This window comes from Pan paniscus, chromosome 15 (assembly GCF_029289425.2).
Source record: "Pan paniscus chromosome 15, NHGRI_mPanPan1-v2.0_pri, whole genome shotgun sequence".
NCBI classification, from domain to species: domain Eukaryota; kingdom Metazoa; phylum Chordata; class Mammalia; order Primates; family Hominidae; genus Pan; species Pan paniscus.
This window is the reverse complement of record NC_073264.2, coordinates 64,695,124-64,719,648: the sequence shown is the minus strand read 5'-3', so window position 1 is coordinate 64,719,648 and position 24,525 is coordinate 64,695,124. Positions and strand designations below refer to the sequence as shown.

The following is a 24,525-nucleotide window of genomic DNA, read 5'->3' as shown; positions in this document are numbered from 1 at the left end:
CCAACATGGTGAAACCCCATCTGTACTAGAAATACAAAAATTAGCCAGTTGTGGTGGTGCATACCTGTAATCTTAGCTACTCAGGAGGCTAAGGCGAGAGAATTGATTGAACCAGGAGGTGGAGGTTGCAGTGAGCCGAGATTGCACCACTGCACTCCAGCCTGGGTGACAGAGTGAGACTCCCTCTCAAAAAAAAAAAAGAAAAGAAAAGAATATCCCTCAAATTGGGTTAGTTTGAGGTTTTCTCATGATTAGACTGTGGGGAATAACATAACAGAGGTGAATGAAATGCCTTTCTTATCACATCATACCGGGGGTTCATGATAGGAACATGACATATTGCTGATGATGTTACCCTTGATCAGTTGGTCACAGTGATGTCATCTGAGCTTCTCCACAATTAGGTTACTATCTTTTACCTTTTCTGTACTCTATTCTTCTCTATTCTTTGGATGCGGGTAACTAAGTCCAGCCTACATTCAAGGGGAGGAGAATTCAGCTCTACTTTCTACAGGGGGTATATCTACATATGTTATACTTGAGTTCTGTAAGGAAGATTTGTTCCTTCTCCCTCATTTATTTATTTACTGATTCATTTTGTCAGTATGGACTCATGGATATTTATTTTATTCTTTGGATTGTAATCCAAGAGTTGTTTTTTGTTTTTGTTTTTTTTTTAAGACAGAGTCTTACTCTGTCGCCCCGGCCAGAGTGCAGTGGTGCGACTTTGGCTCACTGCAGCCTTCACCTCCCAGGTTCAAGTGATTCTCCTGCCTCAGCCTCCCAAGTAGCTGGGATTACAGGCGTGAGCCACTGCACTCAGATGAGTATTGTTATTTTGTTGTTAAGATTGTTTTAGATTGGCCAATGGAGTTCTTGGCTCCTATGTCTTTTTGTTTTTCCTTTTAAACTCTTCTTTCTCCAAGGAACTCAAGGGCGTTTTTAATAGTTTAAATCCTAAACATTCTGATTGGTATCTAAGATAAGAATCTTGGGAGAGTTCACTGAGAACCTTGGGCAGTGAAACACAGTCATTTTTTGAAACATATTGAAGTTCATATGCTTTTTTGGTTTTGTTTTATTTTATTTTATTTTATTTTATTGTTGAGACAGTTTCTCTCTGTCTCCAGTCTGGAGTGCAGTGGCGCGATCTTGGCTCACTGTAACCTCCACCTTCCAGGTATAAGCAATTCTCATGCCTCAGCCTCCCATGTAGCTGGGATTATAGGTGGGCGCCACCATCCTTGGCTAATTTTTGTATTTTTGGTAGAGACAGGATTTCACCATGTTGGCCAGGCTGGTCTCCAACTCCTGAGGCTCAGGTGATCCGCCCGCCTCGGCTTCCCGAAGTGCTGGGATTACAGGCGTGAACTACCACGCCCGGCCATATGCTCTTTAGAGGTGTATTTTTCATTATAAAATGAAAAATAAAATCTAAGAAAGCACCGGCTCAATTTGGTGTGGCTGTAGTTTATTCAGATTTGAGAGTTGTTTATTTGATATTGTGTTCATGAAGGTTGCATGTTGTTTTTTTAAATAGTTAATATAAAAGTAACTAAACTGTGTTAAGTTTCTGAACAGCTGTAAGAATCGTAGCTTTTAAAATGTGAAATGAATTTAAATGACTAAATCAAATGAAATGAAAATTAGGAAGGAAATTAATATTTGTTGCATATTTTCTTTATGCCAAGCATTGTACCTTCTGCATACTTCTGCTTTGTGTTTCTATCACCTCTGTCCTAGTACCAGTCTTCGTTTTTGTTTTTTTGGTTTTTTTTTTTTGAGATGGAGTTTTGCTCTGTTGCCAGGCTGGAGTGCAGTGGCGCGATCTTGGCTCACTGCAGCCTCCGCTTCCCGGCTTCAAGCGATTCCCTTTCCTCATTCCTCTGCCTCAGCCTCCTGAGTAGCTGGGACTACAAGCGCACCACCACACCCAGCCAATTTTTTGTATTTTAGTAGAGATGGGGTTTCACCATGTTGGCCAGGATGGCCTAGATCTCCCAACCTCGTGATCTCCCACCTCAGCCTCCCAAAGCGCTGAGATTATAGGCGTGAGCCACCGAGGCACCGCACCTGGCCACCTGTCTTCCTATATTGTAATTGTTTACTTTTCTGTTTCTCAACTTCTTAAAGGCAGAAGGCATGGTCTTCATCCAAATTGCCAGCACTAGGGGTTTTGCTTCTTAAACCTATTTGTGTGTGTGTGTGTGTGTGTGTGTGTGTGCGTGCGTGTGTGCATGCACCACACTGGCTGGTTTTTGTTGAGATACTTCACTGCAGTATTTACACTGTACTCCAAATTGACAATCTCTGAAAATATTAATATTTATAAGAAACTAGTATCCTGGGACAGGAAAGGGACTTGAGGACAGAGATGTTCTAAGATAGTTTGGGGACCTTTTTAATTTTGGACCATTGACTATGTTGTATATTCAAAAATATAAATACATTATTAAAACATACAGAAACTTACTAGACAGATTTTTTTATTTTTTATTTATTTATTTATTTATTTTGAGAAAGAGACTTACTCTGTTGCCCAGGCTTGTCTTGAACTCCTGGCTGCAAGTGATCCTCCTGCCTCAGTCTCCCAAAGTACTGGGATTACAGGTGTAAGTCACCATGCCCAGCCAGAGGGAATTCTATATTAAGTTGTTTTTTGTTTGTTTGTTTGTTTTGTTTTGTTTTTGAGGCAGAGTCTCACTCTATTGCTCAGGCTGGAGTTCAATGGCACAATCTCAGCTCACTGCAACGTCCGCCTCCCAGGTTCAAGTGATTCTTCTGCCTCAGCCTCCCGAGTAGCTGGGATTACAGGCATGCACCACCACACCCAGCTTATTTTTGTATTCTTAGTAGAGATGGGGTTTCACCATGTTGGCCAGGCTGGTCTCAAACTCCTGACCTCGTGATCTGCCCGCCTTGGGCTCCCAAAGTGTTGGGATTACAGGCATGAGCCACTGCGCCCGGCCTTGTAATCCCAATACTTTGGGAGGCCAAGGCGGGCAGATCACCTAAGGTCAGGAGTTTGAGACCAGCTTGGCCAACGTGGTGAAACCCTGTCTCTACTCAAAATACAAATATTAGCTAGACATGGTGGTGGGTGCCTGCTACTTGGGAGGCTGAAGCAGGAGAATCATTTGAACCTGGGAGGCAGAGGCTGCAGTGAGCCAAGGTCGCACCACTGCACTTAAGCCTGGGTGAGAGTGAGACTCCATCTCAAAAAATAAAGTAAGATAAATTAGATCATTTCGCTGGTTTGTTTTCTTATTTTTTTGATGTGTTTAGTTAGAATCAGGGATCCTACCATTATTACTGAGCATAGATTTTTGTAGAGAGTCTTCTGAGAGTTCCTCTGTGTATCTCATTTTTCCTTTTTATTTTTGAACAAAAACAATAAGGGAGCGAGGGAGAACAAAAGATCAAAGTACCCCTCCCTTTTTTCTTTTTGAGACAGAGTTTTGCTCTGTCGTCCAGGCTGGAGTGCAGTGGTGTGATCTCAGCTCACTGCAACCTCCACATCCCGGGTTCAAGCAATCCTTGTGCCTCAGCCTCCCGAGTAGTACAGGAGTGCGTCACCACACCTGTATAATTTTTCTGTTTTTAATAGAGATGGGGTTTCACCATGTTTGCCAGGCAGGTCTCAAACTCCTGACCTCAAGTGATCTGCCCACCTTGGCCTCCCACAGTGCTGGAATTACAGGCATGAGTCACCATGCCCATCCCAAAGTCACCCTTTTTAATATGAATGAAGACCAGGTGCAGTGGCTCACACCTGTAATCCCAGCACTTTGGGAGGTCAAGCTGGATCACTTGAGCCCAGGAGTTCGAGAGCAGCCTGGGCAACATAATGAGACCTAGTTTCCAGAAAAAAAAAGTTTAAAAGTTGGTCAGATGTGGTGGTGTGTGCCTGTAGTCCCAGCTACTTGGGAGGCTAAGGCAGGAGGATCACTTGTGCCTGGAAGGCTGAGGCTGCAGTGAGCTGTGATTGTACCACTCCACTCCAGTGAGGGCAACGGGATGAGATCCTATATCCAAATAAATTAATTAAATAATGTGAATGAAATTTAACTTTATTTTTTATTTTATTTATTTTTTTTGAGAGGAAGTCTTGCTCTTGTCCCCCAAGGTGAAGTGCAATGGCACAATCTCGGCTCATGGCAACCTCCATCTCCAGGGTCCAAGCGGTTCTCCTGCCTCAGCCTCCCGAGTAGCTGGGATTACAGGCACCTGCCACCACGCCTGGCTAATTTTTTTATAGTTTTAGTAGAGACAGGGTTTCACCATGTTGGCCAGGCTGGTCTTGGTCTTGAACTCCTGACCTTGTGATCCGCCTGCCTCTGTCTCCCAAAGTGCTGGGATTACAGGCATAAGCCACTGCTCCCGGCCCTAGAAATTTGACTTTTTAAAAAATGTTTCTTAAATCTTTATTTATAGGGGCCTCTTACATTAAGTCAGTACTTGGTGATATACCCAAGACTTTATTTGATTATCTCTAATTAGGGTGGTTCTGGCTGCATTTACAAAAGTTCTGCTGCAAACTGACTTAAATAATCAGAAGAAGTTGAAGCTCATAGATATGGTGTAAAAGCACTGTTCATTAGTTGGCTTGGGACCACTTTAGAGTTAGTGTTTCATATCTGGGTACTTTTAGTTGGGAAGGGAATGCATGCCCAGATTGCCCAAAATGTAAGGTTTCTGAACTGGTAAAGGGGGTGGGATTACTATAATTGGTTTGAGCTAATCAGGATCTGCCCCTGGAGCTGGGATCAGTCCGGAAATTGTATTGACGCCACATGCGAGAGTGGGACATTGGGAAGGAAGAATTTGAAGAGTTTCATCATTTTGTCCATTGGGGTTTTCTTTTCTTTTCTTTTTTTTTTTTTTGAGACAGAGTCTCACACTTGTTGCCCAGGCTGGAGTGCAAATGGTGTGATCTTGGCTCACTCCAACCTCCACCTCCTGGGTTCAAGCGATTCTCCTGCCTCAGCCTCCCAAGTAGCTGGAACTACAGGCATGCGCCACCACGCCCAGCAAATTTGTATTTTTAGTAGAGATGGGGTTTCACCATGTTGGCCAGGCTGCTCTCAAACTCCTGACCTCAGGTGATCCACCTTTCTTGGCCTCCCTAAGTGCTGGGATTACAGGCATGAGCCACTGCTGCGCCCGGCCTGGGGTTTCTTTCCTTTTTCTTTCTTTTTTTTTTTTTTTTGAGTCAGACTTTCGCTCTTGTTGCCCAGGCTGGAGTGTAATGGCGCCATCTTGGCTCACTGCAAACTCCGCCTCCTGGGTTCAAGCGATTCTCCTGCCTCAGCCTCCCAAGTAGCTGGGATTACTGGCATGCACCACCACACCTGGCTAATTTTGTATTTTTAGTAGAGATGGGTTTTCTCCATGTTGGTCAGGCTGGTCTCGAACTCCTGACCTCAGGTGATCCGCCCGCCTCGGCCTCCCAAAGTGCTGGGATTACAGATGTGAGCCACCATGCCTGGCCTGGGGTTTCTTAATTGCCCTTCAGTAAAATATGTATAACTGACTTCTCCATCCCTGATAACTTTTGGGGAATATAATTGTGCTGGATAATGCGCATGTGGGGATTTCTGTTACTGTTCTCTACTCCATGCACATTCCATAATAAAAAGTTTTATCATGCCTGTAAGCCCAGCACTTTGAGAGGCAGAGGCGGACAGATCACGAGGTCAGGAGATGGAGACCATCCTGGCTAATACGGTGAAACCCCGTCTCTACTAAAAATACAAAACAATTAGCCGGGTATGGTGGTGGGCACCTGTAGTCCCAGCTACTTGGGAGGCTGAGGCAGGAGAATGGCGTGAACCCGGGAGGCAGAGCTTGCAGTGAACCGAGATGGCGTCACTGCAGTCCATCCTGGGCAACAGAGCAAGACTCCGTCTCAAAAAAAAGTTTTAAAGAGAAAAGTAGATCACATGAAAAATTAAAAGTAAAGGATGATTGCTTATTGTAACTCTTTTCTGGGTTATTACATGTTTTTACAATCATACACTGCTTCCTTTCTCTTCTGATACATAGAATTTACATGTAATTCCTCCTCTAAAGCCTCATGGGCATATCCCTGGATTAAAGTTGACAGCAGTACTTTAATACTTACATAGAACATCAATAGCTTAACATTGGAATGAACACAGATTCACAGGTTTTGAAGTTACAACTTGAATTTCAAACCAGACTCCTCCAATATGTTCACTTAGTAGCTATGAGAGCAAGGGCAAATTAGTCTCTCTGAGCTTCAATTTCCTTTGTAAAATAGTGATAATAATATCTGCCTCATAGGGTTAAATGATTAGGATTTAAAAACTGGATAGAAGTTTCGAGCACATAGCCTAGCATTTGGTGAACTCCAGTTATGATTACAGTCATTCATTGCCTAACAATGAGAAATGGGTCATTAAGCAGTTTCATCCTGGGAACATCATGGAGTATACTGTACTTACCCAACCTAGATAGTATAGCCTACTACATACTTGGGCTGTACGGTATGACCTACACTACACTGTACAGCATTTTACTCTACTGAATACTTTAAGCAGTTGTAACACAATGGTAAATACTTGTAGATCTAAACATAAAAAGGTATAATAAAATTATGGTATAAATGATAACAAATGGTATACCTGTAGAGAGCACTTGGCGTGATACTTTTTCCTCTTTTGTAATAATACTTAGCTTAAAACACAAACACATTGTACAGCTGTACAAAAATATTTTCTTCATATATCCTTATTCCATAAGCCTATTTCTACTTTAATTTTTATTTTATTATTTTCTAATTTTACTTTTAAAACTCTTTTTTTAAAAATTGAGACACAGGCTGGGGACAGTGGCTCATGCCTGTAATCTCACCACTTTGGGAGGCTGAGGCAAGAAGATTGCTTGAGCCCAGAAGTTTGAGACCAGCTTGGTCAAAATAGTGAGACCCTGTCTCTAGCAAAAATACAAAAATTAGCTGGATGTGGTGGCCTGAGCCTGGGAGGTTGAGGCTGCAGTGAGCCATGATGGCGCTACTTTGCTGAGTGATGGAACAAGACCCTGCCTCCAAAAAAAAAAAAGAAGAAAAAAGACACACACATTAGCCTAGGCCCACACACGGTCAGGATCATCAATTTTGTGGTCTTCTACTCCATGTCTTATCCCACTGGAAGGTTTTTAAGAGCAATAACACATGGAGTTGTCATCTTCTATGAGAACAGTGCGTTCTGGAATACCCTTTGAAGGACTTGCCTGAGGCTGTTCACAGTTAACTTCCTTTTAATAAGTAGAGAAAGTACACTCTAAAATAATGATTAAAAGTATAGTCTTGCCAGGCATGGTGGCTCATGCCTGTAATCCCAGCACTTTGGGAGACCAAGGTGGGTGGATCACTTGAGCTCAGGAGTTCGAGATCAGCCTGGCCAACGTGGTGAAACCCTGTCCCTACTAAAAACACAAAAATTAGCTGGGCATTGTGGCATATGCCTGTAATCCCAGCTACTTCGGGGGCTGAGGCAGGAGAATTTCTTGAACCTGGGAGGCAGAGGTCGCAGTGAGCTGAGATGGTGCCACTGCACTACAGCCTGGGTGACAAAAGCGAAACTCCGTCTCAAAAAAAAATATATATATATAGTATTGGACTTTTAAACCAGTAACATAAACCTGTAACATAGTCCTTTATTGTCTTTATGAAGTATTATGTATGGTACATAATTGTATGTACTATACTTTTATATGACTGGCAGTGCAATAGGTTTGTTTATACACGCATCACCACAGACACATGAGTAATGCATTGTGCCATGAATTTGCAGGGACCACAATTAGATGATGGAACTCTCCCAGCTCATATGTGTGTGTGTATGTGTGTGTGTGTGTGTGTGTATGTGTATGTATATATGTGTGTGTGTATGTGTATATATATGTGTGTGTGTGTGTATATATATATAGAGAGAGAGAGAGAGACAGACAGCACGTGTCTTGCTCTGTCGCCGAGGCTGAAGTGCAGTGGTGCAATCACAGCTCCCTGCAGCCTCAGCCTCCCGGGCTCAAGCATTCCCCTGCCTCAGCCTCCCCAGTAGATGGGACTATAGGCGTGCACCACCATGCCTGGCTAATTTTTGTATTTTTTGTGTAGAGATGGGGTTTCGTTATGTTGCTCAGGCTGGTTTCAAACTCCTAGGCTAAAGTGATCTGCCCGGCTTGGCCTCCCAAAGTGCTGGGATTACACACATGGGTTACCACACCTGGCCTCCATTATAATCTTTTTTTTTTTTTTTCTTTTCTTTTTTTTTTTCTTTTTTTTTCTTTTTTATTGATCATTCTTGGGTGTTTCTCGCAGAGGGGGATTTGGCAGGGTCACAGGACAATAGTGGAGGGAAGGTCAGCAGATAAACAAGTGAACAAAGTTCTCTGGTTTTCCTAGGCAGAGGACCCTGCGGCCTTCCGCAGTGTTTGTGTCCCTGGGTACTTGAGATTAGGGAGTGGTGATGACTCTTAACGAACATGCTGCCTTCAAGCATCTGTTTAACAAAGCACATCTTGTACCGCCCTTAATCCATTCAACCCTGAGTGGATACAGCACATGTTTCAAAGAGCACAGGGTTGGGGGTAAGGTCACAGATCAACGGGATCCCAAGGCAGAAGAATTTTTCTTAGTACAGAACAAAATGAAAAGTCTCCCATGTCTACCTCTTTCTACACAGACACGGCAACCATCCGATTTCTCAATCTTTTCCCCACCTTTCCCCCCTTTCTATTCCACAAAACCGCCATTGTCTTCATGGCCCGTTCTCAATGAGCTGTTGAGTACACCTCCCAGATGGGGTGGTGGCCGGGCAGAGGAGCTCCTCACTTCCCAGTAGGGGCGGCTGGGCAGAAGCGCCCCTCACCTCCCGGACGGGGCGGCTGGCCGGGCGGGGGGCTGACCCCCCCCCCACCTCCCTCCCGGATGGGGCGGCTGGCCAGGCGGGGGGCTGACCCCCCACCTCCCTCCCGGACAGGGCGGCTGGCCGGGCAGAGGGGCTCCTCACTTCCCAGTAGGGGCGGCCGGGAGAGGCGCCCCTCACTTCCCCGACAGGGCGGCTGGCCCGGCGGGGGGCTGACCCCCCCACCTCCCTCCCGGAAGGGGCGGCTGGCCGGGCAGAGGGGCTCCTCACTTCCCGGTAGGGGCGGCCGGGCAGAGGCACCCCTCACCTCCCGGACAGGGCGGCTGGCCGGGCGGGGGGCTGATCCCCCCACCTCCCTCCCAGACGGGGCGGCTGGCCGGGCGGGGGGCTGACCCCCCCACCTCCCTCCCGGATGGGGCGGCTGGACGGGCGGGGGGCTGACCCCCCCACCTCCCTCCCGGATGGGGCGGCTGGCCGGGCGGGGGGCTGACCCCCCCCACCTCCCTCCCAGACAGAGCGGCTGGCCGGGCAGAGGGGCTCCTCACTTCCCAGTAGGGGCGGCCGGGCAGAGGCGCCCCTCACCTCCTGGACGGGGTGGCTGGCCAGGCGGGGGGCTAACCCCCCCACCTCCCTCCCGGACGGGGCGGCTGGCCGGGCGGGGGGCTGACCCCCCCCACCTCCCTCCCAGACAGAGTGGCTGGCCGGGCAGAGGGGCTCCTCACTTCCCAGTAGGGGCGGCCGGGCAGAGGCGCCCCCCACCTCCTGGACAGGGCGGCTGGCCGGGCGGGGGGCTGATCCCCCCACCTCCCTCCCGGACGGGGCGGCTGGCCGGGCGGGGGGCTGACCCCCCCACCTCCCTCCCGGACGAGGAGGGAGGACGCTCCTCACTTCTCAGACGGGGTGGCTGTCGGGCGGAGGGGCTCCTCACTTCTCAGACGGGGCGGTTGCCAGGCAGAGGGTCTCCTCACTTCTCAGACAGGGCGGCCAGGCAGAGACGCTGCTCACATCCCGGACGGGGCGGCAGGGCAGAGGTGCTCCCCACATCTCAGACGATGGGCGGCCGGGCAGAGACGCTCCTCACTTCCCAGATGTGATGGCGGCCGGGAAGAGGCGCTCCTCACTTCCTAGATGGGATGGCGGCCGGGAAGAGGCGCTCCTCACTTCCTAGATGGGATGGCGGCCGGGCAGAGACGCTCCTCACTTTCCAGACTGGGCAGCCAGGCAGAGGGGCTCCTCACATCCCAGACGATGGGCGGTCAGGCGGAGACGCTCCTCACTTCCCAGACGGGGTGGCTGCCAGGCAGAGGCTGCAATCTCGGCACTTAGGGAGGCCAAGGCAGGCGGCTGGGAGGTGGTTGTAGCGAGCCGAGATCACGCCACTGCACTCCAGCCTGGGCGCCATTGAGCACTGAGTTAACGAGACTCCGTCTGCAATCCCGGCGCCTCGGGAGGCCGAGGCTGGCGGATCACTCACGGTTAGGAGCTGGAGACCAGCCCGGCCAACACAGCGAAACCCCGTCTCCACCAAAAAAATACGAAAACCAGTCAGGCGTGGCGGCGCGCGCCTGCAATCGCAGGCACTCGGCAGGCTGAGGCAGGAGAATCGGGCAGGGAGGTTGCAGTGAGCTGAGATGGCAGCAGTACCGTCCAGCTTCGGCTCGGCATCAGAGGGAGACCGTGGAAAGAGGGGAGAGGGGAGAGGGGAGAGGGGAGAGGGGAGAGGGGAGAGGGGGGAGGGGAGAGGGGAGAGGGGAGAGGGAGCTCTATCTACCACACAGTCCGGAAAGCTGTGTATTCTTTCAGGTTTAGACTGAATAGAAAAGTATATGCATGGGCAGGTGTGGTGGATCACGCCTGTAATCCCAGTACTTTGGGAGGACGAGGCTATAATCTTAACTATCATAAATGTGGTCTGTCGTTGACCGCAGCGTCCTTACGTGGTGATTTTAATGTGTGAAAGTTGAATCAGTTAGGCATTAATGTATTCAGAAACCACTTATTAACAAATAAGCAAGAAAGAGTTAGGTAATAAGTTCACCACTAAAACAGGACTTTTTAAAAATTATATTGAGTGAAAAGAGCAAATTGCAAGAAATATACATATAAATATGGTGCCATTATTCTAAATTCTTAATTATTGGAGTGAAGTTTTACTTGTGTCTGTCATGTTCCATTTTGTTAAACTGAGGCAGATACAGTAAAAAATGTTAATATTTGTTAAGTATAGGTGGTACATCTTTGGGTGTCTGTTACATTTTTTTCTACATCTTTGTACATTTGAAATACTTCATAAACATTTTAAATTTTGTGTCAGTTTTTTTTTGAGACAGGGTCTTGCCCTGTTGTCCTGGCTGGAGTGCAGTGGCATGATCTTGGCTCATTGCAACCTCCACCTCCTGAGCTCAAGCAGTTCTCCTGAGTAGCTGGGACTACAGGCGTGCACTACCACACCTGCTTCATCTTTGCATTTTTTTGTAGAGATGGGGTTTAGCCTTGTTGCCCAGGCTGGTCTCGAACCCCTGGGCTCAAGCAATCTGCCTGCCCTGGCCTCTCAACGTGCTGGGATTACAAGAATGAGCCACTGCACCTGGCCATCATTTTTAATTTTTAAATTAGTGAAACAGGTTAAGGATGTGATAGGAAATGACAGGGGCTTTTTCACGTTGATTGGCAGGGGAGAGACTCTCTCTGGGCAGGTGACATATGCTGAGACCTGAATAACAGGAAGGAGTCACTCATGCAGACATGCAGGGAAAGAATACTCCAGGCAAACAGCTGTTGCTGCAGTCCTGAGGCAGGAGCAAGCCTGACGTGTTCGAGGTAAGGCTATTTCGTCTGGCGGGAAAACCACAGAACAGTTGTACTGTGCTAGCTACCTCAGCAGCTGTGGAGGTGACTACCCCAGCGTTACTGGAAAATGGTCATTTCATGTCTGAATACTTAAGTTGAAGGAAGCACACCATTTTTAGAGCTACCTAATGCTTCCACAGAGTTTCTCATGTAGGGCTTACAGACTGATGGGGTCCTATCAGAAGGCTACAGAAGCTGGCTTAAAGGGTCTTAATGGCCAAGTCCAGACACTTTGAGCATCAAAAAGCAACAAAGCAATAGATTATGATACACAGTTTTTAAGAATCGTAATTTCCTAGTCAAAGAAACAGAGAAAGGAAAAAAGCTCTTGTTTATAGAAGAATGCCTGCTAAGGTAGAAAGAATGATAGAATTAGAAAAGGACTGTTTTGCAGATTCTAGCATAATCATTGATTTAGGCAAGGACAATTAATAGATCCTGAACTCTTTGGATGAAAGTTGTTGAAGAAAAGGATATTCAAAAAATTCCATGACATGAAAAACAGAAGGTTGGAGAGATGCTGTTATGGTGAAGTATTTAGGAATGGAGTGATACTTTGTCTGCAGCTAACTTTCATCAAAAGGTTCATTTTTAAAAAGCAGTGGTGCGTGTGTGTGTGTGTGTGTGTGGAGAGAGAGAAAGCAAATGTGGCAAGAAGTTAACAGTGAACCTAGAAGGTGAACTGTGTGTGTCCATTAGAGCTTTTTGTGTGTGTGCACTTATAAATGTTGAAAATTAATGAGCTGTGATGCCATCTCCAAAGGAAAAATAAGTAAAAATAAATGTTGAAAATTAAAAGTTGGAGGGAATGCTTATTTCTATTTTAAACCCAAATCCAGGCCGGGCGTGGTGGCTCACGCCTGTAATCCCAGCACTTTGGGAGGCCGAGGCAGGCGGATCACGAGGTCAGGAGGTCGAGACCATCCTGGCTAACACAGTGAAACCCCATCTCCACTAAAAATACAAAAAAATAAAATAAATTTTAAAAAACCCAAATCCAACTTACTAATATTTTTTGCTGTTTGATGTAATTGTGCTATTTGGAGCTCTCTGATAGATCCAAATTCTCCCTTACATGGTGATACTGGTAATTTTTATATTACATCTTTTTTTTTTTTTTTTTTTGAGATGGAGTTTCACTCTTGTTGCCCAGGATGGAGTGCAATGGTGCGATCTCGGCTCACTGCAACCTCCTCCTCCTGGGTTCAAGCGATTCTCCTGCCTCAGCCTCCCGAGTAGCTGGGATTACAGGCATGTGCCACCACGCCTGGCTAATTTTGTATTTTTAATAGAGATGGGGTTTTTCCATGTTGGTCAGACTGGTCTCGAACTCCCGACCTCAGGTGATCCGCCCGCCTTGGCCTCCCAAAGTGCTGGGATTACAGGCGTGAGCTACCATGTCCAGCCATCTTTTTTTTTTTTTTTTTTTGAGTAGGAATCTCACTCTGTTGTTCAGGCTGGAGTGAGTGCAGTGGCAAGACCTTGGCTCATTGCAACCTCTACCTCAAGCAGTTCTCCTGCCTCAGCCTCCCGAGTAGCTGGATTACAGGTGTGCACCACAACACCAAGCTAATTTTTGTATTTTTAGTAGAGATGGGGTTTTACCATGTTGACCAGACTGGTCTCGAACTCCTGACCTCAGTGATCCCTGCCTCGGCCTCCAGAAGTGTTGGGATTACAGGCATGAGCCACCACGCCTGACCTATTACATCTATTGTGTAGGTACTATGATATGCCATACATTGTGCAGAACACATGGCATGCATTAGTTAATCCTCCTAACAGTTCTTGAGTTAGTACTCATTTCTCCTTTTAAAGATGAAAAGACAGATGCTTAAGAAGATATCACTAAAGCAACAGAAAAAACATTTCATCTTAAGAATGAAAATGAATTTGTTAGACAGGCTAGAAAGAATATTCACTGATGAGAAAGCACACTAGAAGAATTTATTTTATTTTTTTCATTAGTTATCATTAGTTTATTATAAAAGAGAAATATGGAAATTGTTTACATGATGAAAGATTTCAGAACTTCAGTGGAATGGGCAGCTTCATGTTGATGCCATTTCAATAGTGATTTATTTCAGTCTACGTACTTTCCAAGAATGTCACCATCTCTAAATAGGAAATAATCCTTGTCATCTAGAACTACTTTGGTGCCTCCATATTATGGGAGAAGAATTTTATCTCCAACTTTCACACGAACTGGTTGAATCTCTCCACCCTTTCCTTTAGAACCCGATCCAACAGCGACTACCGTTGCTTGCAATACTTCTCCTTGAGATTTTTCTGGAAGCATAATGCCTCCTTTGGTTACAGTTTCAACAGCACTCCTTTCAACCAATACTCGGTCAAAGAGTGGAAGAAACTTAAACGCTTGTCCTGCCATGACTCCCTCCGCCTCAGACTCGTACTCTGCTCTAGTGTCAAGAATTTATTGTAGTGTTACTAGGCATGCATGTTTTTCTGGCCTTGAACTTGTCCTACATACAGCCCACCCTGGAGAGGCAATCTAGTATGGTGGTTTAGAGCACAGTCCGTGAAGCCTGAAGCCAGAATGCCTAGGTTCAAATCCCATTTCTACTATCACAAGCTGCTACTGCCTTAGAAGCACTTCTCCAGGATTCTATACTGGGAACCTCTGTTGTATTCGTTTCCTATTGCTGCTATAACAAATTACTGCAAACTTAGTTGTTTGAGATAACATTAAGTTTATTATCTTAACGGTTCTGGAGGTCTGAAGTCCAAAATGGATGTCACTGGGCTAAAATTAAGATGTCAACAGGGCTGCATTTCCATTTGGAGGCTTAGAGGAAAATCTTTTCTTGCTTTTTAGTTTCTAGAGGCCACCCTCAGCCTCTGTCTTCAAAACCAGCAACATTGTATCTCTCTGTGTCTTTGCCTTTCTTCTATGGGAACCTCTTCCTCTGACTCTTCTGCCTCCCTCTTCCACTTTTGAAGACAGTTGTTACCATATTGGGCCACAGTGATAACAGATAATCTAGGATAATCTCCCTATTTTAAGGTTAGCCTTAAATTAGGCTGATAAGCAACCTTAATTCCATGTACAACTTCAGTTTTCCTTTGTAACCTAACATATTCACAGATTCCAGGGATTAAGGCATGAATATTTTTGGGAAACCTTTTTTTTTTTTTTTTTTTGCCTACATATCTATGTTTAAATTCTAAAGTTGTGTAAGGCAGCTGGGGCCAGGAGAAGATTATTCCAAAGTGGAGATCCTTGCCAATCCTGAAGATGACTTGAGTAGAACCAGTAATTGGGTTTGAGCTAAAAGGAACTACTGGGTGGCGTTATGTACATATTTTTTATTCTCTTACTAGCATAAAATATATATAGTAAATTCAGCATTTTTTTTTCTTTTTTGAGGCAGGATCTCACTTTATTCCCCAGGCTGGATGACAGCAACATGATCATGGATCACTGTAGTCTCAACTTCCTGGTCTCAAGCAGTCCTCAGTCCTCCTACCTCAGCCTCCTGAGTAGCTAGGACTACAGGCATAGGCCACCATGCCCTGCTAATTTATTTTTTGAAGAGATGGCGGGGGGTCTCCCCATGTTGCCCAGGCTGGTCTCTAATGCCTGGCCTCAAGCAGTCCTCCTACCTCAGCCTCCCAAAGTGCTGAGATTACAGGTGTGAGCCACCACTCCTGGTAGTGAATTCAGTATTAGAGTGATTGAATTAGAAGGCAACTGAGTTTTAGTTACATCATAGGAAGGAAGTGATTATAGTATTAGAATACATTTCTGTTGATTGATTGATTCATGCCAGCCCTCAGAGGAAAATGTTCTTGATTTAATTGCAATTTTAGAGAAACTTCAAGTTAAATTTTTTTATGTATCTCCATTGTTAAGCATTAATTTTTATTTTTATTTTTATTATTTTTTACAGAGTTTTACTACCCTTGGATGCTGCTGTTGACATGGAAAAGATTGAGGAACAATTTGCTAATCTGCACATTGTTAAATGTTCCTTAGGAACCAAAGAGCCCACTTACCTTCTTGGTATAGACACATCAAAGACTGTCCAAGCAGGAAAGGAAAACTTGGTTGCTGTTTTATGTTCTAATGGATCAATCAGAATATATGATAAAGAAAGGTTAAATGTACTACGAGAATTTAGTGGATATCCTGGACTTCTTAATGGAGTCAGATTTGCAAATTCCTGTGACAGTGTATATTCAGCATGTACTGATGGCACTGTGAAATGTTGGGATGCTCGAGTAGCCAGAGAAAAACCTGTTCAGCTCTTCAAGGGTTACCCTTCCAATATTTTTATCAGTTTTGATATTAATTGTAATGATCATATTATTTGTGCTGGTACAGAAAAAGTTGATGATGATGCATTGTTGGTGTTTTGGGATGCAAGGATGAGTTCTCAGAATTTATCTACAACTAAAGACCCACTTGGTGCATATTCAGAGACACATAGTGATGATGTCACTCAAGTACGTTTCCATCCCAGCAATCCCAACATGGTAGTCTCAGGTTCATCTGATGGCCTGGTAAATGTATTTGATATTAATATTGATAATGAGGAGGATGCACTGGTTACAACCTGTAACTCAATTTCATCAGTAAGCTGTATTGGTTGGTCTGGGAAAAGTTATAAACAGATTTACTGCATGACACATGATGAAGGATTTTATTGGTGGGATCTTAATCATCTGGACACTGATGAACCGGTTACACGTTTGAACATCCAGGATGTCAGAGAAGTAGTTAACATGAAAGAAGATGCTTTGGACTATTTGATTGGTGGCCTATATCATGAAAAGACAGACACATTGCATGTTATTGGAGGAACAAACAAAGGAAGGATTCATTTGATGAACTGCAGCATGTCAGGACTGACCCATGTGACTAGCCTTCAGGGAGGGCATGCTGCTACAGTCCGTTCTTTCTGTTGGAATGTGCAAGATGATTCTTTGTTGACTGGAGGAGAAGATGCACAGTTGTTACTTTGGAAACCTGGAGCTATAGAGAAGACCTTTACAAAGAAAGAGAGTATGAAAATAGCATCCTCTGTGCACCAACGAGTACGAGTTCATAGTAATGATTCTTATAAGAGAAGGAAAAAGCAGTGATAATGCATTTGGCACTTTGTTTGGTAGGTTTTATAGTTTCAAATAGTCCTTGTTTACTACCCATGGTAGACATGTTTAAAGCTTTATGTAAAAACAAGCCAGTTAGCAAACAGTCCTGGAAAAATATGGTGAGAATGGTTTAATTCCGGTCTTCAAATATTCTAAAAAATGTTAAAGCCTCTAAGTATAAAATCAGTGAGTTGAAAGTAAAATTTCTCATTTAAAGAACCCATCTGTTAATGTAGTAAATGTTGGCTTTAAAGAAATAGCTCTGATAAGGACTTTTTAGAAGGAAATACTTGGTAAAACTTAATAAAACAGGTGGTTGGCTGCATTTTTTAAGCCCAGTTTTTTACATTTTAAATTGTCTTTATTGTGTATAAAACCAGATCAGACTATATTCTTCATCTGAGGAGCATCTATATGTTTAATACACCTAATGTATTATGTTGGAGTATTTAAATGTAAGTATTTTAATGAGTAAATAGAATTAAGCTTTTTTAGAAATAAAATGGTAGGCATCTATGTAAAGTGAGAAAAATATGTTTAGTAAATATTTGCATCTTTAATATTAGTAAGTAGTAAACGTGTTTTGCTGATTGAAAGGAACTTATCTTGATAAATTGAGACTCAAAGTGAAATACAAAAATGAAAATATTTATAATAGGACTCGACTTGGAGAAATTGCTATTCTTCCAAATCATAAATCTGAGGATAACCTGGACTTTTCTCTTTCATCTTCTCCTAACCAGTTTTTCACCAAGTCCTGTGCCATTTCACCTCCTAACGTCTGTCAGCTATCCTTTTGCCTTTACCTCACCACTATTACCCTAGAGAAGACTTTCATTATTTCTCATCTGGATTACCAGCTCGATCTCTAATCTGGTTCAGTTCATCCTTCTTGCTACTTCTAGGCTAAACATCAAAAACAGATCTGGTAGGGGCGGGGAAATGAGGGGGAAGAAACAAAAACGTGATGGTGCCTCATACTGCTTAAAATCTTCAGTACGTTGATGTTTTGATGGAGGACTATATAAGTGTTAAAAATTGTGTTTTTCAGAATCTTTAAGACAGTGCTATGTAGTGAATAAAAAAATTAGTTTGAAAGATATCTGGAGAAATCGCATTCATAAAACAATTGGAAGTGAAACTATTAAAACAATAGGGCTTTTTAAAATTAAAAATATTTAAAATTCAAAAGTAATTAATAGTGTTGGAAGATGCGGGTGAGAAAATATTCCTGAAAGTAGAACTGAAAGAGACAAAGAGAAAAGATGAAAGCCACAGAAGATAAATACAGGGGTCAAAACCAGACTAACAGTTTTAGAAAGTGAAAAAAGTTAAAAAAGAAATGGGGGCAGTGGGTTATTAGGAATAACATAAATGGCTGGTATGGTTTGTCTGTGTCCTCACCCAAATTTCATCTCGAATTGTAATCCCCATAATCCCCACGTGTCTAGGGAGAGACCTGGTGGGAGGTGATTGGATCATGGGGATGGTTTCCCCTACGCTGTTCTCCTGATAGTGGGTGAGTTCTCACAAGATCTGATGGTTTTATAAAGGGCTCTGCCCCTTTAACTCCTCACTCTTTCTCCTGAAGCCTTGTGAAGGAGGTGCTTTGCTTCCCCTTTGCCTTCCCCCATGATTGTAAGTTTCTTGAGGCCTCCCTGGCCATGCTGAACTCTTCAGTCAATTAAACACTCTTTCCTTTATAAATTACCCAGTCTTGGGCAGTTATTTATAGAGTGTGAAAATGGACTAATATAGTGGCTATTCCAGAACTTCAATCTTTAGATTGAAAGGCACAGCAGAGTGTCAAGTGTAATGAATGAAAAAGATCCACATCAAGGCATAGCACTGTGAAGTTTCAGAACCCCCAGAGTAAATAGAAAATCCTGCAAGTGTCCGGAAAAAAAAAAAAAATCACTCAGGAACAGATTTACAGTTGTGTTAGACTCATTAGCAAATCTGGATGACAAAAGATGGTGGATCAATGCCTTCAGAGTTCTGAGGACAGATTCCTACCTATTTGAATTTACAGCTCTCCAAACTCATGCAGCAAATAGATGATAAATTTTTTGAGATATCCCTTGTCAAATGAATATTTCCTAGTTGTTCTCTGAACCTCAGGAACCAAGTTGATATAGCTAATAAAGTATCCGTTTGTAACCAAACTCTCATTGGCTAAACCCAGGAAATAGTAATTCTATGACCAGTCAGGCTGTCTTCACGCGTGAAGTTAAAAACATTGCAGGTTGGCTGGGTGCGGTGGCTCATGCCTGTAATCCCAGCACTTTGGGAGGCCGAGGCAGGCAGATTACCTGAGGTCAGGAGTTCAAGACCAGCCTGGCCAACATGGTGAAACCCCGTCTCTACCAAAAATACAAAAATGAGCTAGGCATGGTGGCACACGCCTGTAATCTCAGCTACTTGAGAGGCTGAGGCAGAAGAATTGCTTGAGCCTGGGAGGCAGAGGTTGCAGTGAGCCAAAATTGTGCACCATTGCACTCCAGCCTAGACAACAAGAGCGAGACTCTATGTCAAAACAAAACATTGCAGGCATACAAAATCTCAAACTTCACTCTTCATGCCGTTTTTTTCAAAGGCTGCTGAAGGATACACTTCACAGAAATTAAGGAAGTAAATCAAGGAAGAGCAGAGATAGCAAAAATCAGGGAACCAACCTAGCATTGTGGCAAGATAACAGCTTTGCAGCACTATATTCAGTCCAGACTGGAGCAGGGCAGAGGATATCAGGAGGGAGATGTCCAGGGAGAAAATTGAACTTACAGGTTACCCAATGCATTTGACCATGTGGAGAACATTGTAAATAGTATAAGTGGATTTAACTCATCAATTAAAAGAGACCCTTAAAAAGGTTGGTGCAAAAGTAATTGCACCAACCCATAGAATACTAACCCATAGAATGAGAGAGAATGTTGGCAAATCATAGATAAGGAACTTGTGTCCAGAACATACGGAGAAATCTTACAACTCGATATTAAAAAGACAACCCAATTTTTAAATTGATCAAAGGATCTGGATAGACATTTCTTGAAAGAAGATATACAAATGGCCAGTATGCACATGCAAAGATACTCAATATCATTAGCAGAGAAATGCAAACCAGAATACTTTACACCCATTAGCATGGCTATAATATTAATAAAAATTGTGTCTTCTGAAGATCTGGAGAAATCAGAACCTTTATACACTGCTGGTGGGAATGTAAAATGGTGGAGCCGCTTTGGAAAACAGTCCAGAAGTTCCTCAGGGAGTTGTCCAGTTGCCATTTGACCTGGCAATTCCACTCCTAGGTATATGCCCAGAAGAATTGAAAACGTATGTCCACACAAGAACTTGTACTTGAGTGTTCATAGTAACATTCATACTAGCCAAAAGGTGGAAAGAATCCAAGTGTTCATCAGTAGATGAATGGATAAACAATGTGGGCGGTGCGCACGGCGGGCAGGCAGGTGCGCTCTGGCGAGGTAGGAGCAATGTGGGCTGGAAAAGCCTGGCGCGCCGCGCTCTCCGGGGTGCCCTGCGGCGCAGCGCGCAGTCAGTGCTGGCCCAGCTGCGCGGCATTCTGGAGGGGGAGCTGGAAGGGATCCGCGGAGCTGGCACCTGGAAGAGTGAGCGGGTCATCATGTCCCGTCAGGGGCCGCACATCCACGTGGACGGCGTCTCCGGAGGAATCCTCAACTTAACGTGCCAACAACTACCCGGGCTTGAGCAGCCACCCCGAGGTGATTCAGGCAGGTCTGCAGGCTCTTTGGAGCTGGCCTTAGCTCGGTCCGCTTCATCCGTGGAACCCCAAGCATCCACAAGAATTTAGAAGCAAAAATAGCCCGCTTCCACCAGCGGGAGGATGCCATCCTCTATCCCAGCTGTTGTGACGCCAATGCCGGCCTCTTTGAGGCCCTGCTGAGACCCGAGGACGCAGTCCTGTCGGACGAGCTGAACTGTGCCTCCATCCTCCACGGCATCTGCCTGTGCAAGGCCCACAAGTACCACTATTGCCACCTGGACGTGGCCGACCTAGAAACCAACCTTCAGGAGGCCCAGAAGCATCGGCTGTTCCTGGTGGCCACCGATGGGGCCTTTTCCATGGATGGCGACATCGTGCCCCTGCAGAAGATCTGCCGCCTTGCCTCTAGATGTGGCGCCCTGGTCTTTGTGGATGAATGCCATGCCAGTGGCTTCCTGGGACTCACAGGACAGGGCACAGATGAGCTGCTGGGTGTGATGGGCCAGGTCACCATCATCAGCTCCACCCTGGGGAAGGCCCTGGGTGGTGCATCAGGGGGCTACACGACAGGGCCTGGGCCCCTGGTGTCACTGCTGCTGCCCAGCCCTACCTCTTCTCCAACAGTCTGCCACCTGCTGTTGTTGGCTGCACCTCTAAGGCCCTAGATCTGCTCATGGAGAGCAACACCATCTTCCAGTCTATGGCTGCCAGGACCCAGTGGTTCTGTAGTAAGATGGAAGCTGCTGGATTCACTGTCTCAGGAGCCAGTCACCCCATCCGCCCTGTGATGCTGGGTGATGCCCAGCTGACCTCACATGGCGGATGACATGCTGAAGAGAGGCATCTTTGTTATTGGGTTCAGCTACCCTGTGGTCTCCAAGGGCAAGGCCCAGATCCGGATACAGATCTCAGCATTGCACAATGAAGACATTGACTACCACGTGGAGGCCTTCGTGGAAGTGGGGCGGCTGTACAGGGCACTGCCCTGAGCTCTGAGTAGGGACAAGCAGAGCCAAGGTCCACCTACTGCCATAGGGTCAAAGGAGGTTTTCGATCAGCGCAGACCAGAGGCTCTGAGCCCTGAACCAGAGTCCCAGAGCTGGGCTGGGATGTGGCCTGTGCTGAGGGCTGTGAGAATGTGAAACAACAGTATGAAAATTGGCTGTGAAAAAACAAAACAGAACAAAACAAACAACATGGTATATCCATTCAGTGGAATATTACTCAGCCATAAAAATGAATGAATTTTTTTTTTTTTTTTGAGGCAGAGTCTCACTGTCACCCAGGCTGCAGTGCAGTGGTGCGATCTCAGCTCACTGCAACCTCTACCTCCCGGGTTCAAGCAATTCTCCTGCCTCATCTCCCAAGTAGCTGGGACTACAGGTGTGCACCACCATGCCTGGCTAAGTTAGCAATACAGTACTTAAACTTGGTGAAAGTTTATATAATAAAAACCTACAGTAGGGACTGGGTGTGCTGGCTCACACCTGTAATCCCAGCCCTTTAGAAGGCCGAGGCAGGCAGAGTGCTTCAGCCCAGGAATTTGAGACCAGCCTAGGCAACGTGGCAAAATCCCATCACTACAAAAATTAAAAATAGATACACAAAAAGTTAGCCAGGTGTGGTGGCGTGTTCCTGTAGTCCCAGTTACTTGGGAGGCTCAGGTGGGAGGCTACAGTGAGCCATGATCTCACCACTGCACTCCAGCCTGGGTGACAGAGTGAGACTGTGTCTCAAAACAAACACCAAAACCTACAGTAAACATTATGTTTAGTGGAGAAATGTTAGATTAAATGCATTCCTTTTGAGACCACGACTCACTGGGGAGGCTTATAGTAGTATGGATCCTAATTAATACTATAAGGAAAGAAAAACAATTACAGCATGTAAGGATTGGAAGAGAAGAGAAAACCTCTCCTTTGCAAATGATATCTACCTAAAAAATGCAACAATCAACAAACTATTCTAACTCTTAAGAGATTCAGCAAGGTCGCCAGTTATAAATAAGATCAGCCAATGAAAATCCAAAGCATATCATTTCACAATAGGTATAAAAATGTAAAATATCAAGGAATTAACCAAGGTTACACAAGGTCTATTTGAAGAAAGCTTTAAAAACTCTAATGAAGACATAGAAAATAACCTAAGAAACATTCTGTGCTTCCAATGAGATGACAATATTATAAAAGTGAACATTCTAAATTTAATGTGAAAAAGCAGATTACATTAATCCCAATAAAAATTCCAGTTGGATTTTTTGATGAACTCAAGCTTACTTTAAAATTTGTATGGAAGGGCCAGGCACAGTGGCTCACGCCTGTAATCCCAGCACTTTGGGAGGCCGAGGCGGGATGATCACAAGGTCGGGAGTTCGAGACCAGCCTGGCCAATATGGTGAAACACTGTCTCTACTTTAAAAATACAAAAATTAGCTGGGTGTGGTGGCAGGCGCCTGTAGTCCCAGCTACTCGGGAGACTGAGGCAGGAGAATCACTTGAAGCCAGGAGGCGGAGCTTGCAGTGAGCCGAGATCGCGCCACTGCACTCCAGCCTGGACGACAGAGCGAGACTCTGTCTCAAAAAAAAAAAAAAAAAAAGTGTAAATGGATGCACCTATTCTGGAGAGCAAGAACATACCTAAGTGTTCATGTACTCTCTGACCTAGCAATTGCACTGCTTGGTGTAATATCCGAAAGAGATTTTCATAAAGGTCCATTATTGGGAATTATTTTTGACATCATGGGGTCGGAGACAACCTGGATATCTACACCTGGAGAGAGATAAAAATGTGGTGGATGTACACAATGAAGTAACAATAGTTAAAAACCACAGACAAGATGTACACTTAGCCATATGGCTCAATCATAAAAATAGTACCCAGTGAAAGCAGTAAGAATGCATGTGTGGGGAAAACCATTTATATTAATTAAAATATTACAACTAACAGTTCACTTTATGCAAGAACTCATAACAATTTTATATATTAACATCATAGAATGGTTACCTGGCATGGGGGAGAAGGGAATGAGAGTGGGTATAGAAATAAAACGGAGGGAGTTGGGCGGATCATTTGAGGTTGGGAGTTCAAGACCAGCCTGGCCAACGTGATGAAACCCCATCTCTACTAAAAATACAAAAATTAGCCGGGCGTGGTGGTGCACACCTGTAATCCCAGCTACTCGGGAGGTTGAGGCAGGAGAATTGCTTATACCTGGGAGGCAGAGGTTGCAGTGAGCCGAGATGGTGCCACTGTACTCCAGCCTTGGCAGCAGAGTGAGACACCGTCTCAAAATAAAAAAAAAAAAAAGAAAGGAAGATAAAAGGAAAAAGGTAGGAAGACAGAGGGAGAAAGAGAAGAAATTTGAAAAGAAAGTCACTTTGAATGAATATTGGTGTGTTTGGGAGCTAGTAATAGGCATACAGAAAACATACAAATGTGGCCAGACTAAGTGGCTCACTTCTGTAACCCCACCACTTTGGGAAGCTGAAATAGGAGGATCACTTGAGTTCAGGAGTTCGTGACCAGCCTGGGCAATATAGTGAGACCCTATTCCTACATAAAATTTTAAAATTCCGGCGAGGCATGGTGGCTCATGCCTGTAATCCCAGCACTGTGGGAGGCTGAGGCAGGTGGGTCACCTGAGGTCAGGAGTTTGAGACTAGCCTGCCCAACATGGCAAAAGCCCATCTCTACTAAAAATACAAAAATTAGTTTGTTGTGATGGCAGGAACCTGTAATCCCAGCTACTCAGGAGGCTGAGGCAGGAGAATTGCTTGAACGTGGGAGGTGGAGGTTGCAGTGAGCCAAGATCGCACCATTGCACTCCAGCCTGGGCAACAGAGTGAGACTCCATCTCAAAAAAACAACAAAAAAAATTACCTCACATAAGTTCAGAAGTAGGACATTTCCAGGATTGGTTGTGAGCAA

General features: G+C 44.8%; 1 protein-coding gene and 2 pseudogenes across 8 annotated transcripts in view; 2 read left to right on the top strand and 1 right to left on the bottom strand.

Annotated features, from left to right (window-relative positions):
• WDR89 (WD repeat domain 89) overlaps window positions 1–17,954 on the top strand; it is a 48,928-nt gene extending 30,974 nt beyond the window's left edge. For 5 of the 8 annotated variants that reach the window (XM_014347577.3, XM_034937671.3, XM_063596234.1 and 2 more), the window contains 2 exons: window positions 11,566–11,711; window positions 15,653–17,954. In XM_014347577.3, the coding sequence (XP_014203063.2) occupies window positions 11,629–11,711; window positions 15,653–16,847 (1,278 nt within the window). In that variant the 5' untranslated portion in view covers window positions 11,566–11,628 and the 3' untranslated portion in view covers window positions 16,848–17,954. The remainder of the gene's footprint in view (window positions 1–11,565; window positions 11,712–15,652) is intronic. The other 3 variants (XM_034937673.3, XM_003831617.6, XM_063596236.1) reach the window with 1 other exon arrangement.
• On the bottom strand, window positions 13,700–14,182 carry LOC100989811 (10 kDa heat shock protein, mitochondrial-like; annotated as a pseudogene).
• A 670-nt stretch (window positions 17,955–18,624) lies between the features above and the next one.
• On the top strand, window positions 18,625–23,908 carry LOC100988681 (2-amino-3-ketobutyrate coenzyme A ligase, mitochondrial-like; annotated as a pseudogene).
• The last annotated feature ends 617 nt before the right edge of the window (window positions 23,909–24,525 follow it).